Here is a 12,015-nt window from a genome sequence, read left to right as displayed (position 1 = left end):
TACTCTTTGGTCTGGTCCTCTTTTCAGGATTATAAAATTATAGTGACTAAATGGATATTTGGAGTGAATGATATTTAGCTATATTACTTACCTTTATGTATCCTTAACTACCAACTTCTCCGTTCAATGTCTTATATTCATTATCAGCTTCCCTCTAATATCTGTTATTTTCCAAAAGCCATGAAGATTTTTTCCAATTTTTAAGCACTCCCCTACTATTTTGAGATAATAGTAGTGGTGGTAATAGTAATCATCCTTCATTGATTGTCTAGTATGTGCCAGGCACTTTAGATACATATTTTTTATTTTCACATAGCTCTGAAAAGTAGGTATTATTCCCATTTTACCATTGAGGAAACTGAAACCCATGTGTGTCTGACTGCAGATCTTTATCATGCTTCAATAATGTTTCTTCCTCATGTTTTCATTTTTTTTTTTTTAATGGAGCAAATTATCTGGATATTTAATGATAGAGATCTCTGAAGAGGGCCTAATGCATAGCACCCCTTTTTTCCATAACCCAGACCTGGACAAACTGAAAAATAAAACAGAGTAATGGCGGATGCTGTGTTACCTTATCAACTGTGTTACTGATAAAGGCTTAGGTAGAGAACTTAATGCAAGAGCCAATGGGCCTGCTAGCCAGTCCCCAGAATTAGGTAGACTTACCTCCCCAGTCACAGGCAACCCTGGGCCTGGGCAGATTCCCCAGTTTGCATGGTCGGGAGGAGGCTGCCCTTGGAGAAGCCGTGGCAAAAACAGGCTTCCTGCAGGCAACTCTCTCCCAAGGTTAGGAAAGGTGGAACCTCGTCAAGCGTGCCTGGCTTATTCTTTCCCTATGTACCATTACGATAAGTCCCTCTTCCTGCCCAGAGCTGGGTGAGGAAAGGGGTGGAGAGAGGTCAGGAGTTACACTGCCTGGGCTTCTTCAACATGCAAGGAAATGTGAGGAGACACATTTTCTCCTAACATGCCACAGGAGCCCAGAGCCATCAGATAACTTGGTATCGTCATAAATCATCATGAGCCCACACAGTGATACTGTAAGCTTTGATAGAATTAGAAAATACACAAATAAAATTTTTGTTGCTTATAATTTACTTGAGGATTTCTTTCTGCACAGATGGAACTTTCTGCTCTACAGTCCATGATGGCTGTGCAAGAGGAAGAGCTGCAGGTGCAGGCTGCTGATGTGGAGTCCCTGACCAGGAACATACAGATTAAAGAAGACCTCATAAAGGTCTCTCAGCTTTTTAAAGACCATTGGAAATACCTACAACTCAGAATAGCATCTACACACATTTGGATGCACTGAGTCCGCTGGCCAGTGCTTATTTCTTGGACACACTGTTAGTCTCGTGATATTGCCGTGTTCTCTTTGACTTGTACCAGAGTTGCTGTGACTTCGTTCAGAATACATCATTACCTTCAGAATACATCATTACCTATGACTTACCAGTATCCCACTTGAAAGTGTAGCAGACTGTCTTAGGCGCATCTGCTCCTTTGCTAAATAGTATTTTTATTACTGTAACCATTTGTTTACTTCTAGGACCTGCAGATGCAACTGGTTGATCCTGAAGACATACCAGCTATGGACCGCCTGACTCAAGAAGTCTTACTTCTTCGGGAAAAAGTTGCTTTGGTAGAATCACAGGGTCAGGAAGCTTCAGGAAACCGAAGACAACAAGTAAGTTATTGGAATACAAACCTTATTTTCACTGTGAAATGAACAGTGGAAAAGCTGTCCATCTCAGTTAGCTGGGAAGGGGTCCGGGGATAGAATTTCACGGAGAATCTGTGCTCTGGAGTGTCCTGCCTTGGTCAGTGGCAGCCACCAGCGTGGAGGCTCCTTCCTTACACTTGTCATTGCGAAGGGAGAAGCAGTTCTTTCGTCACACACTGTCAGTTGTCCCTGACCCCTAAGTCACCTCTCTCGGCTGAATCCATCTGTCTGCATGTAACCATTTTTTAAAAATGGTTAAATTTTTTTTTTTTTAAAGAAAAGAAGAAAACTTCTGCCTCTTCCCCAAGTTCTTTTGTAGCTTCTCTCCCATGTCTAACCTTTTTTCAATGATAAACTTTTCAGAAGACCTACTTGCCTGTGCTCCTGGTCTCCACTCTCATCCCTCTCACTAACTGCTCATGTCACTCCGGCCTGGCTTTTAACTCTACCAGTCCACTTAAACAGATCTCTCTGGTCATGCACTGCCGTAGCTCGTCTTCTTTATCGCACTTATCAGAGCTCACGGTGACACAGTGACAAACATGATTGATGAATGTCTTCCCCCTGACAGGATATAGTAAGCTTATTCCTAGAACAGAACCTGGCACATAAGAAGGGGCTCAGTAAGTATTTATTGAATGAATGAAGAATACTAGGAAGTCCCATTACATGTTTCCCTCTCGCCCTTCCTCTCTTTCTCTTCCCCTCCTTTCTCTCAGCCTCTCTCCTAGGCTTCTGGCTCCTCTCTATCTTCTACTTGCTTCCATGTTTAAACACTGCCTTATAGGGTTTTAAAGAAGAAAAAATGGTAGTTCATGTGGCATTGATTTGAAAACTAAAATACCATGGAAAGCATAAGTAAGTAATAATATAGTGGGCTTTCTTTTAGTCAAAGTACATGCTAATTCATTCTTTTAGTCTTTCTCAGGATTAACTGGCTTCATGTCTCATGTCTCCATTTGCGCATTTCTTCTACTCTTTCCTCAGCTGCTGCTGATGCTGGAAGGACTGGTGGATGAACGGAGTCGGCTCAATGAGGCCTTACAAGCAGAGCGACAGCTCTATAGCAGTCTGGTGAAGTTCCACGCCCATCCCGACAGGTAAGAGAATGACTGCACTGTGTTCCCGTTGACTCTCACTAAGTGCAGATGCTTACGATAGCGAAGAGGAGAGAAAGGAAAGCAGAGATGGCTGTTGGGACTGCCCAGTTTGTCATTCGTTGTGTGGATTGCTTTGAGCAGAAGTGTCTAATCTTAAGTCAGTCATATAGCTGTTGCAAATTTCAAATGAGAAGACCTAGCAGGTTTCTAAAAGGATGCCTTGCCTCTAGTAAGCTCTCCAGGTATACTGGTAGTCCTTTGCTTTCTCTGCTCCAGGCCCTACTAAAGACTGTTCTGCTGTAAGACTAAGGCTGTAATGGGAACTGATACTGTTGAGTATCATTGAAGAAAACATATTTACTGCGATGCCAATATCACCCCAGGATCACTGATAGCCATCGTGATCAGTCTATATTCTTGTCCCTCTTGATTTGGGGTCATGTATATTATGTCATTCTAGTCCATTTTATATTCTTCCCCTTTTTGTACACTTTGCCTTCCCTCCTAGCCCCCTTTTCTCTTACCCGGTTTTTATTCTTTTACTATTCCGTTTCTATTATTGTTGGATTTAATTTTTTTTCTACTTCAAGCAAATGAAGGAAGAGGAAAGGTAGAATAGGACCCTTTGATTGTGTTACTTTTTAAAAAATATTTGGATCCTAATTTCTGTGAACTGGATTCCTTTTCAGAGCACTGTCAAGCCTGGTTAACAAACAAGAGAACAAGTATTTTACTTGACTCAATATTGCTTCATTTATGTTTAGTTTTTCCTGGGTTTTGTTTTTCAGAAACTAACGCTCTTAGTCAAATAATGAAATTTCTCTTATGTGCTTTAGGGGTGTGAGATAAATCTCGGGAGCTATAATTTCATGTGAGATTGGCCCAGAACCTAGGATAAGGGACAAGCTTGAAAGAAAGGAGCATGTCTTGCTAATCTACCGCAGTGGCCACAGATGCCACAACAAAGACTACATTCATTCACTGTGTCCTGGGGAACAGCTACTTTAGACAAGCATGTCAAACTCAAAGGCTAACACAGGCCGAATAAACGAGGCATGCGGCCCGCGGGCCGTGAGTTTGACATGCTTGCTTTAGAAGATCTCATGGCATTGATGGCTCTTTGGAAGCACAGGTGGACTCATTACAGTTGATGGCTAATCCATTTTCCTTCCGTGTGGCATGTTCAATCAGCTCTGACAGAGACCAGACTCTGCAGGTGGAACTGGAAGGGGCCCAGGTGTTACGCGGTCGGCTCGAAGAAATTCTTGGAAGAAGCCTGGAGCGCTTAAGCAGGCTGGAGACCCTGGCCGCCAATGGAGGTGGGGAACTGGAAAGTGTGCGAGTTCGTCACAAGCATGCCTTCTGAGCACTGGCGGGTCACTGCAACCAGGACGGAAAGCCTTGTTTGTACTAACCAGAGAGAGCCGGGTCTGACTGGCAGAATTCAATGGTGACTTACTAATGATAAAACCGGTACAAGTAGCAGCAGCTACAAAGTGAAACTCACGTTAGTCTACCTGAACTTCACAGCACGTATCCATCTCTAAGTTGAATGGTGGAGGTTACAAAGTGTATTTGCACATTTTAAATCATTCCATTTTAGTTTTCCCTCCCGTATTCATTCGTTTCCCCAGCGCCTCCTCCCGATTCCTTCATCCCTTCTGTGGGCCAATAAAGTTTATTCCTCCCCCACTCTCACAATCCATTTCATATGTTCCATATCATGTCATAATGCATGCGTGTGTATTATATTTTGCCATTCAGTCAACTCCTGCTCTTTGAGGGAGAGTAATTTAAAGTTTCAAGATGAGAGAGAGATTTAAAGTCTGTAAGAATGACTTTGCAAAAGTGATATAATCCTTGTCGGGAGGTAACCAAAACCAAGTCTCGCCATGGTAGACTGTAGCATTGGGAGGGCCACATTAAAGAGCAGAGGCAAAGGGTAAAGCGTTGATAGTAAACCTTTACCTCCGATATTGGTTCAGAGTTGATTTTTTAATGACAAATTAGATTAGGAGCAGATTAAATTCCATTAAATTCTTTTTTCTTTAAACCAGGGGTATGTTATTTAGTCAGAACATGACTTGAAGAAAGCTCCCAGGTCTTCCAGAGTCACAGTTCTCTATATAAAAAGATAATTTGAAATGAATGTCCCCCGTTAAACTTAGTATTTCACCAAATAAGTCATTATGGCCAGAGGAGTGTATTGCTTGTCTGTTTTCCGCGGGTAGTGGCCCTGATGGGATCCTATATTTTTCACTCTTTAGTGCTTCTCCAATTCTCCATATTAAAATAAGTAATGGGCTTCAGGCTTTGAGGTGTTTGAATAGTTTAGACATAAGTGTCACAGATCTGTGTTTATAGGTTTTAGTCATTGTCTCAGTGCTCTCTTAGAGCGACAGCATGGGTAGAAGGACAGGGGCACTGGCGATTGAACTGGTGTCTTCACGGTTGACAGTGTAAAACGTAACCAGGGTAACTTGGAGCTCTGGGGGTTCAAATGAGATAGCTTATTTTGCCGGATGGCAGTTTCTTAGATTAGAAGCTAGGATTTTGGTTTGTAAACCTGGAATTTGATGAGCAGGGGTTGAGGCTTTCTAGCACCGTAGATGTGACTGCTCTTTGTAAAGGAGGTGGGGTGCAGTGAGTGTCCTGTTTGCCCTCCCTTGTTTTCCAGGACACTTTCATTTCTCTCACACTCGTGTGTTGACATGGCTCGCCTGACATTCTAAATTCCATCCAAGAGAACAGCCTAGCATTTTCTGTAAAGTACTTTGCAAAGACCAATAGCCTTCATAGGCCTTCCTCTTCATGGAAGTGCTTTCCAGGTTTAATGGCTTTGGCGGGGAAAGGAGTCATTTATTAAGGAAGGAAATAGGAAGTATAAGCAGAACCATCCACTTCCTTACTCTTCTCCTCTTAAGAGGCCCTTGCTGCACAGAGCTTATTGTGACTTTCTGGATGTGAGGAGGTGGGTATTCGAGCAGTAAAAATGCCAACCAACCAGACCATTTAGGAAATGTTCTCTCTTAATTTTACGAGTAGACTAAGGAAGCTTTCTAAGTCTCCTAAGATTCAACCTTGGGTGACTTGGGTTCTAATGATTCACAATGATTACAGGAACTTATGTTCATTACCACTGCTGCTTCTGTCAGCCTTGAACAAGAGTAGGAACTTCCCTTGGGGTCTTGAACTGTTGCTAAGTGTTAGGTGAATTCAAGTTAGATGAATAATGAGAAACCCAACTTCCTATTGAATAATTATCAGAATAGATTAGAGAAAAAAAAATCTTAAGTGAATTTCTGGTCCCGACTTAGGTTCCGAAAGGACAGACTAACTTGTTACTTGCCTTTTTGGTATTGTCTTTGGAAAACATTTTAGAAAATTCAGTGCCTTAGTGGCAGAGGATAAATTAAGAGTTTGATTTTGATACCACAGATGTGACTGAAATCGGTACTGATTTTCTGGTAGCTGGAATGAGGCTTGCAAACAGTGCTGCCTGGGGAGAGCTCTCTGGCCTACCACTGTTGTGTGATCATTTGACATCATATTAGGGAACACAGTTCTGATGAATTTTGTTCTATAACCTTCATATAGGTGATGCTGTGATCGACATAGGGACTAGAGTTAACATGACATAATAGTGTCCATTCTCTCTTTAGAAGCACAGACCCTTTCTCTTACTGGATTATGCTACCTGTGTCAGGCATTTTTCAACATCACCACAATTTTAGATAAAGCATTGTGTGTTCTGCTTATGGAACTTTATGCCTGAATAAAAAAAAATCTTGAAAGAAAATGAATGAATTAAATTCTCCCTCAGATGATAGCTGTTTAGCCAAGTTGTAACTTTTGAAAAGACATTTTTGGGCTATTCTAATATTGTCAGCCTTTTAGTTTGATAGGGTGTACTTTTACCCTTACCCCCACCCAATTTCTCTCCCTTCAGTTGTAGGCAGCAGCAATATTTTTGGTACCTCTACTTCCTTATTCATATTTTTAAAATATTTGTCAATGCCGTTAAATATAGTGAGAGCTCTATTAAAGCAAGAAAATCTTGACCTGAATAGGATATTAGGATCTAGCCACAAGACATTTTCTTAGAGGGTTCTTTAGTATATTTCACTTGCACAGTTTATACATACATGATCTCTGTGACAAATCTTTATAAAAACCTATCACTATTATGCCTATTTATGCTCCGAATTCAGTATCTGGTCCTGAGAAGTTTGCTTTATAGCCTCAGTGCAGTTCATGAAATTGATTTCTGTTTTCTCTGTCTTCCATTTGGACCTAGAGTTCTCTGATTGGGCAAAGGGGGAGCAGATCAGATTATACCCAAATTGCTCCTTTCCTCGAGGAATAAAGGCTGACTGGCCTACCTAAAGTCACTTCCCTTTGGGCTGTAAGCCTTAGAGAGAACAATGCTTAATTCCTTGGCTTTCCTTGAGCTAGTGTCAGAAACTCTAGTTCCTGTTGTTAGGATGAAGCCACTGGTCTCTGGTCTTTTTATATGAAGAAGTCACAGAATCTTCACATTTGACATCCCTGAAAAATTCAAGTTGCCTCTTCAACTCGGGCCTCAGTAGTAATTATACAGGTCAGCAGCCAGTGCCCTGCAGGGAAATGTGACACTTTCTATGAAGTTAGGAAGAAATATTAGTCCTCCGCACACAGTCCATTTTCCATCCTGTCTTGTAGAAATTGTACTGACGGTAGAATAAGTGAAATCAGCTTTCTTTTTCAGATACTAATATCCTGTGAGATGAAGCCTGCAGAGTATGTTCTCTCATTTCTCTTTGGGTTAAAGTTCAGAGAGATTTTCTTCTCCCTTTGGTGGTATAGAACCATTTGTACTGTAGAAAGAAGAGCTAGGATTATGGAGCTCATGAGGCAACCAATAACAAAAAGCAAGGAGCGAGCCAATGGGACCATACATCGGAGTGATTTCTATGGGGTGACAGTTTCTGAGTCTTAACACCTTTTGGAATATGAGTTACGCCACCCTCTCGCTAGACATTTGGAGCGATAACTTTGTTAAACCGTTTTTATTATGATTACATGACAAGCATGTTACTGTTAAGTAGTCTGAGTGTTGATAGAAGGTAAGTCCTCAGCCTCTTGCTATTTAATCACAAGAGCCAGGATGAGTTTCCCAAATCAAACATTGGCATTGCATTTAGCTTCCAACAAAGGATGGGAAGTGGAAGGGAAACAAAACTGTAGAGCTGACAATAATAATTGTACCAGGTTTCAAATAATAATTAAACTTATCAAGTGAATTACTCATTCTTTTTGCATTACTTTCCCTTTTTGTTGTTTCAACTCAAATTCCAGAAATAAACATCTCTATCATATTGTTTTCCTCTTGCAAAAGCTGGAAGGATAAAATGGAAAGTTCAACAACATCAGAAAATGTTGGATGTAAAATAGTGTGAAGAGTAGGGGTGTTAGGTTCATGAACCAAATCAGCTTCCTGGTTCCCTTAAGGAACTCATAAATATCTGTCAAATGCATGAAGGTTGCTTTCCGTAAGTAACATGAGTACGCACCGCTTCTCTGTGCCATGATCAGAGTCCTTGCTCTAAAATGCCGACCTCTCTCAAGCTGCACGTGTGTATACAGGTATGTTTTGCAAATCATGAATTTATTTCCACAAAGTAGTAGCAGTTTGATGATAAAAACAGCTTTACTTTCATTGCTTAAAAGTTTGCTCCTAAGGCTTTTGAGAAAAATGAAACTGATTCAGACTGTTTAAATGAAGGAGGAAGTGACATGTTAAATGACCCAGTAACTTGGCATTCGATTATTTCCAGGTCTATTTCCCAGTCCTGTGTATTTTCCTCAGGAAGTTCATTTCTTCATGGCCCTGTGCTGTGCTAACCTGTGTTAACATTTGTGCTGACATGGAGAGTGTACTTTTTTTTTTTTTTTTTACATATAAGTATTAGAATTTCAGCCACTTGAGTTGAGACACACAAAAAAGTTGTTACTGATCAATAAAAGTATCCAAGGCCAAACAGTAACTATTGGTTTCATTTTTAAAAGGTTTATGAGGAGAAAAAAGAGAAAGAAAGGTCATATCTTCCCCCCCCCCCCCATTATAGGAGAATCAGTCTGTTGACCATTGTATTAAAATTCCAAGTCAGAGTAAGGCTCTGGAGTGAGTGAATGAATGCCTTTGTGTTTATTAACTAAAGGAAGAGGAAGGAACCTGAATTTTTCTGCTTTCAAAGAAGTGAGCCTAAGAGACAGCCTTGTATTTCCTGCAGAAATGGAAATGGATTTCTGTACCTTAAAAACCCTTTCTTGCTCTCCTCACTGAAGGAGAGTAGTAGGAAGAGGGATGGAGATGTGAGGAGCCAGTTCTTATGGTGGGTGGTGCTGTCCCCATACAGGTTCCCGGAAAGTCCTGCTTCCCGTGTCCTTTGCGCAGAAAGAGAGAGACCATGAGCAGGAAGAATTCCTTGACATTGTAGAAGTTGAAGCACTGAGAACAGTTGCTTTCTGAATCAAGGACAAGCTGGTAGTGACTTAAGAGAGGTTGCAGTTTAAAGACAAAGATACACCCTGAAGGGTCTTGACCAAAGACAACAGTTTTCTAGCTACTTCTGTTCTAAGAGCGGAATCTGTCCAGTTAAAGAATTTTATTTCTCAGCAGAAGTTTACGGAGGACTGTATGAACTCTTAAAGTTTTCTTATGGTCCAGAAGGCAGTGGATGCGGGTGAAATTGTCGCGTTCGATAGGCGAGCGGTTTCCTTTGATTCTCTCATAGTGCATCATAATACTTGAGCCTGCCGTAGCTGGTTCATGATGTGAACATGTGACTCCTCGTAATGAGCCCATGGCAGGGTGCCCAGAAGTGAAAGGGAGACGGGCCCAGAGGGCTTGAATCAGCAGCCTGGCAGCAAGGGAAGAACAGCCGGGCGCTTGGCACTGCCAACTTGTTCATGCTGTCAAGTGTTTAGCTCTTTGAATCTTCTTTCAACATAGTCAGATGTGAGTCCTATGTCCTAAGTAACCATATGGGAAAATATTACTCTTTTTCTGCTGGTCCCATATAAATGGCTGGAAGGGAAATCAGTAATGACCCTAGAGTTTGGGGAAACTGGTCGTGTGCAACCAGTTTGGGCTCGTTACTGCAGAATTAAAGTAACACTTCATGACTTTCCCTCTAAGGCTCATTCGTGCCTGCTGGAGTTTGAGGGCAGCTAGACTTTGATGATGATGAGCCCAGTGTGTGAAGCACCTGTCACTCCAAAGAGCTCATTCCATTTACTTACAACGTATTCTTTCAACGGTTCTGGGAAGCAGGGAGAACCAAGTGTGTTTTCCAGCCTCTCGTTTGGGGAAACACACAGACATGCAATAGTCTCAATGCAGATCCTCCAGTTAATCACAGGTACAAAATTTCCCTCTGCTGGTTACCCACCCTTGGGCCACTTTAGTTTACCAACAGTAATGATAAAACAATAATGTTTAAGGGCAATATTTAGTGGTACACGCCATATGCCAAGCACCGTTCTAAGCACTTTCAAAAGCAACAAACCCTTTAAAGTGCACAACTAGGGAGTGGGTGTCATTATTAACCCTAGTGAATGGGGTTAACTGCTGAGAGAATTGAGTTACGGAAAGGCTGTGACTTGCCTGAAGTCACGTAACTAATGACAGAAGCAGAACTCTAACCTAGACATTCTGGCTCCAGAGCCCCTGTTCTTAATAATTATAGCCATCTTCTATTTAAAAAGCGCCACAAATGCATAAGTTTTTGCCTCATTGATAAAAAATAAATATTTGCGTAATGCTTAAAACTTTGCCCAAGGATTTTATGTATTTTAGAGGATTGTTTTATATCTGTGTACTTTATCATTAGATCGCTTGTAGAAAATAATTTCCTAAATCTAAAAAGGAAGGTTTTGGTAGCACCTCAGTCTGTGTAGTTCAGAGCCTAGAAACGTGCAAGAATCACAACTTGAGAACTACTATCGAAGCCTCAACAGTTTTTAATAAAAATTTCAATCTAACACATAAAACTTAACCCTGGAGATAAAACCTGGAGAAGGAGAAGTAAGTTAAATTTGAATGAACAGATTCTTAGCTTTCAGAGATTCTAAAGGTGACATTTCACATTCATGAGAAATAAGTAGTAGGTTTATTAATACAAAATATAGCACCTTTAAATTAGAAATTTAAAGTATTCCAAGTTAGTTTTGAAGATAGTGTTTTGTTGCCTTGTAAAAGCTTAGAAATGGGGTATTTTGCACAAAAGAAGTTCTTTAGTTGTCATTTAAAAAAAATACAAAAAAACAGAAGGTAACAGAAAGAGGGATGTCTAATGTAAAACATGTAGGACCTTGTGTGGGATAACATTCATCCCAATATTCTCTCAATTTTTTTTATTCCACCCCACTCAAACACTAAAAAGCTTTCTGCATTCTAATTTATGTTGGTGAAAGGCTGAGCATCACTTAATGCTGTCCTGGAGGAAATACAGGGACTATAAACTAGCTTAATAATAAATAAATAAACAAACCAAACATTAAGGAAAGTAAAACCCCTGCGTAGTGGAGTGTTGTGATGAAATGGGCATTCTTGCTTGGTCTCCCTTTAATTCCTGATGTCAAAACCATGGTATCCTGCTCCTGAGTGAATTAAAGAGACAGCATTATCTAGAAAGGTGGATGTGGCATCAGGAAGGTGGCGGAGGTAAGTGGAGGGCAGAAAGTTAGAGAAAAACTTTCAAAACCAGTGACAACCACCTATTCTGATTCCCCACTAAACCTTATTCCTGAAACCTAGTCTAGAATCACCTTGGTATGTAAGCCCAGAATGGCTACATAACCCACCAAAAATGGTGTGGGGATGAGGATCCTGACCTCATAGAGCTGAGCTTTCTTCAGTCACAGGGTCATTCTCTAGTCCAATGCTCAACAGGGGAAACCATGAAAAGTGTTTTTTTTTTAAATCTGCCACTGAGTGGGGCAATTGTTTTTCTTTGCAGGGGAAAATAAAGATTCTGATTTGTACTGTTGTACAGAAAACAAAAAAATTGAAAGTAAGCATAATACAGGGTGTCCCCAAAAAAATGTATACACACTTTAACAGCTGGTAGCTCAATTTTTTAAATGTATTTTAACAAACACTGCCTTTATAATTATGCAAAGTATGTATGTACATTTTTGGGGGGA

At 40.7% G+C, this 12,015-nt stretch overlaps 1 protein-coding gene across 4 annotated transcripts in view; it reads left to right on the top strand.

Moving 5' to 3' along the window:
• Positions 1–12,015, top strand: part of PDE4DIP (phosphodiesterase 4D interacting protein) — a 142,532-nt gene that overhangs the window by 90,162 nt on the left and 40,355 nt on the right. For all 4 annotated transcript variants that reach the window (XM_079760615.1, XM_079760613.1, XM_079760614.1 and 1 more), the window contains 4 exons: positions 1,124–1,240; positions 1,553–1,690; positions 2,714–2,826; positions 4,018–4,145. In XM_079760615.1, coding sequence (XP_079616741.1) covers positions 1,124–1,240; positions 1,553–1,690; positions 2,714–2,826; positions 4,018–4,145 — 496 coding nt within the window. The remainder of the gene's footprint in view (positions 1–1,123; positions 1,241–1,552; positions 1,691–2,713; positions 2,827–4,017; positions 4,146–12,015) is intronic.

Source organism: Cnephaeus nilssonii (assembly GCF_951640355.1).
Source record: "Cnephaeus nilssonii genome assembly, chromosome: 21".
Lineage (NCBI taxonomy): Eukaryota > Metazoa > Chordata > Mammalia > Chiroptera > Vespertilionidae > Cnephaeus > Cnephaeus nilssonii.
The sequence above is the reverse complement of the archived record's forward strand: the minus strand, read 5'-3'. Positions and strand labels throughout refer to the sequence as shown.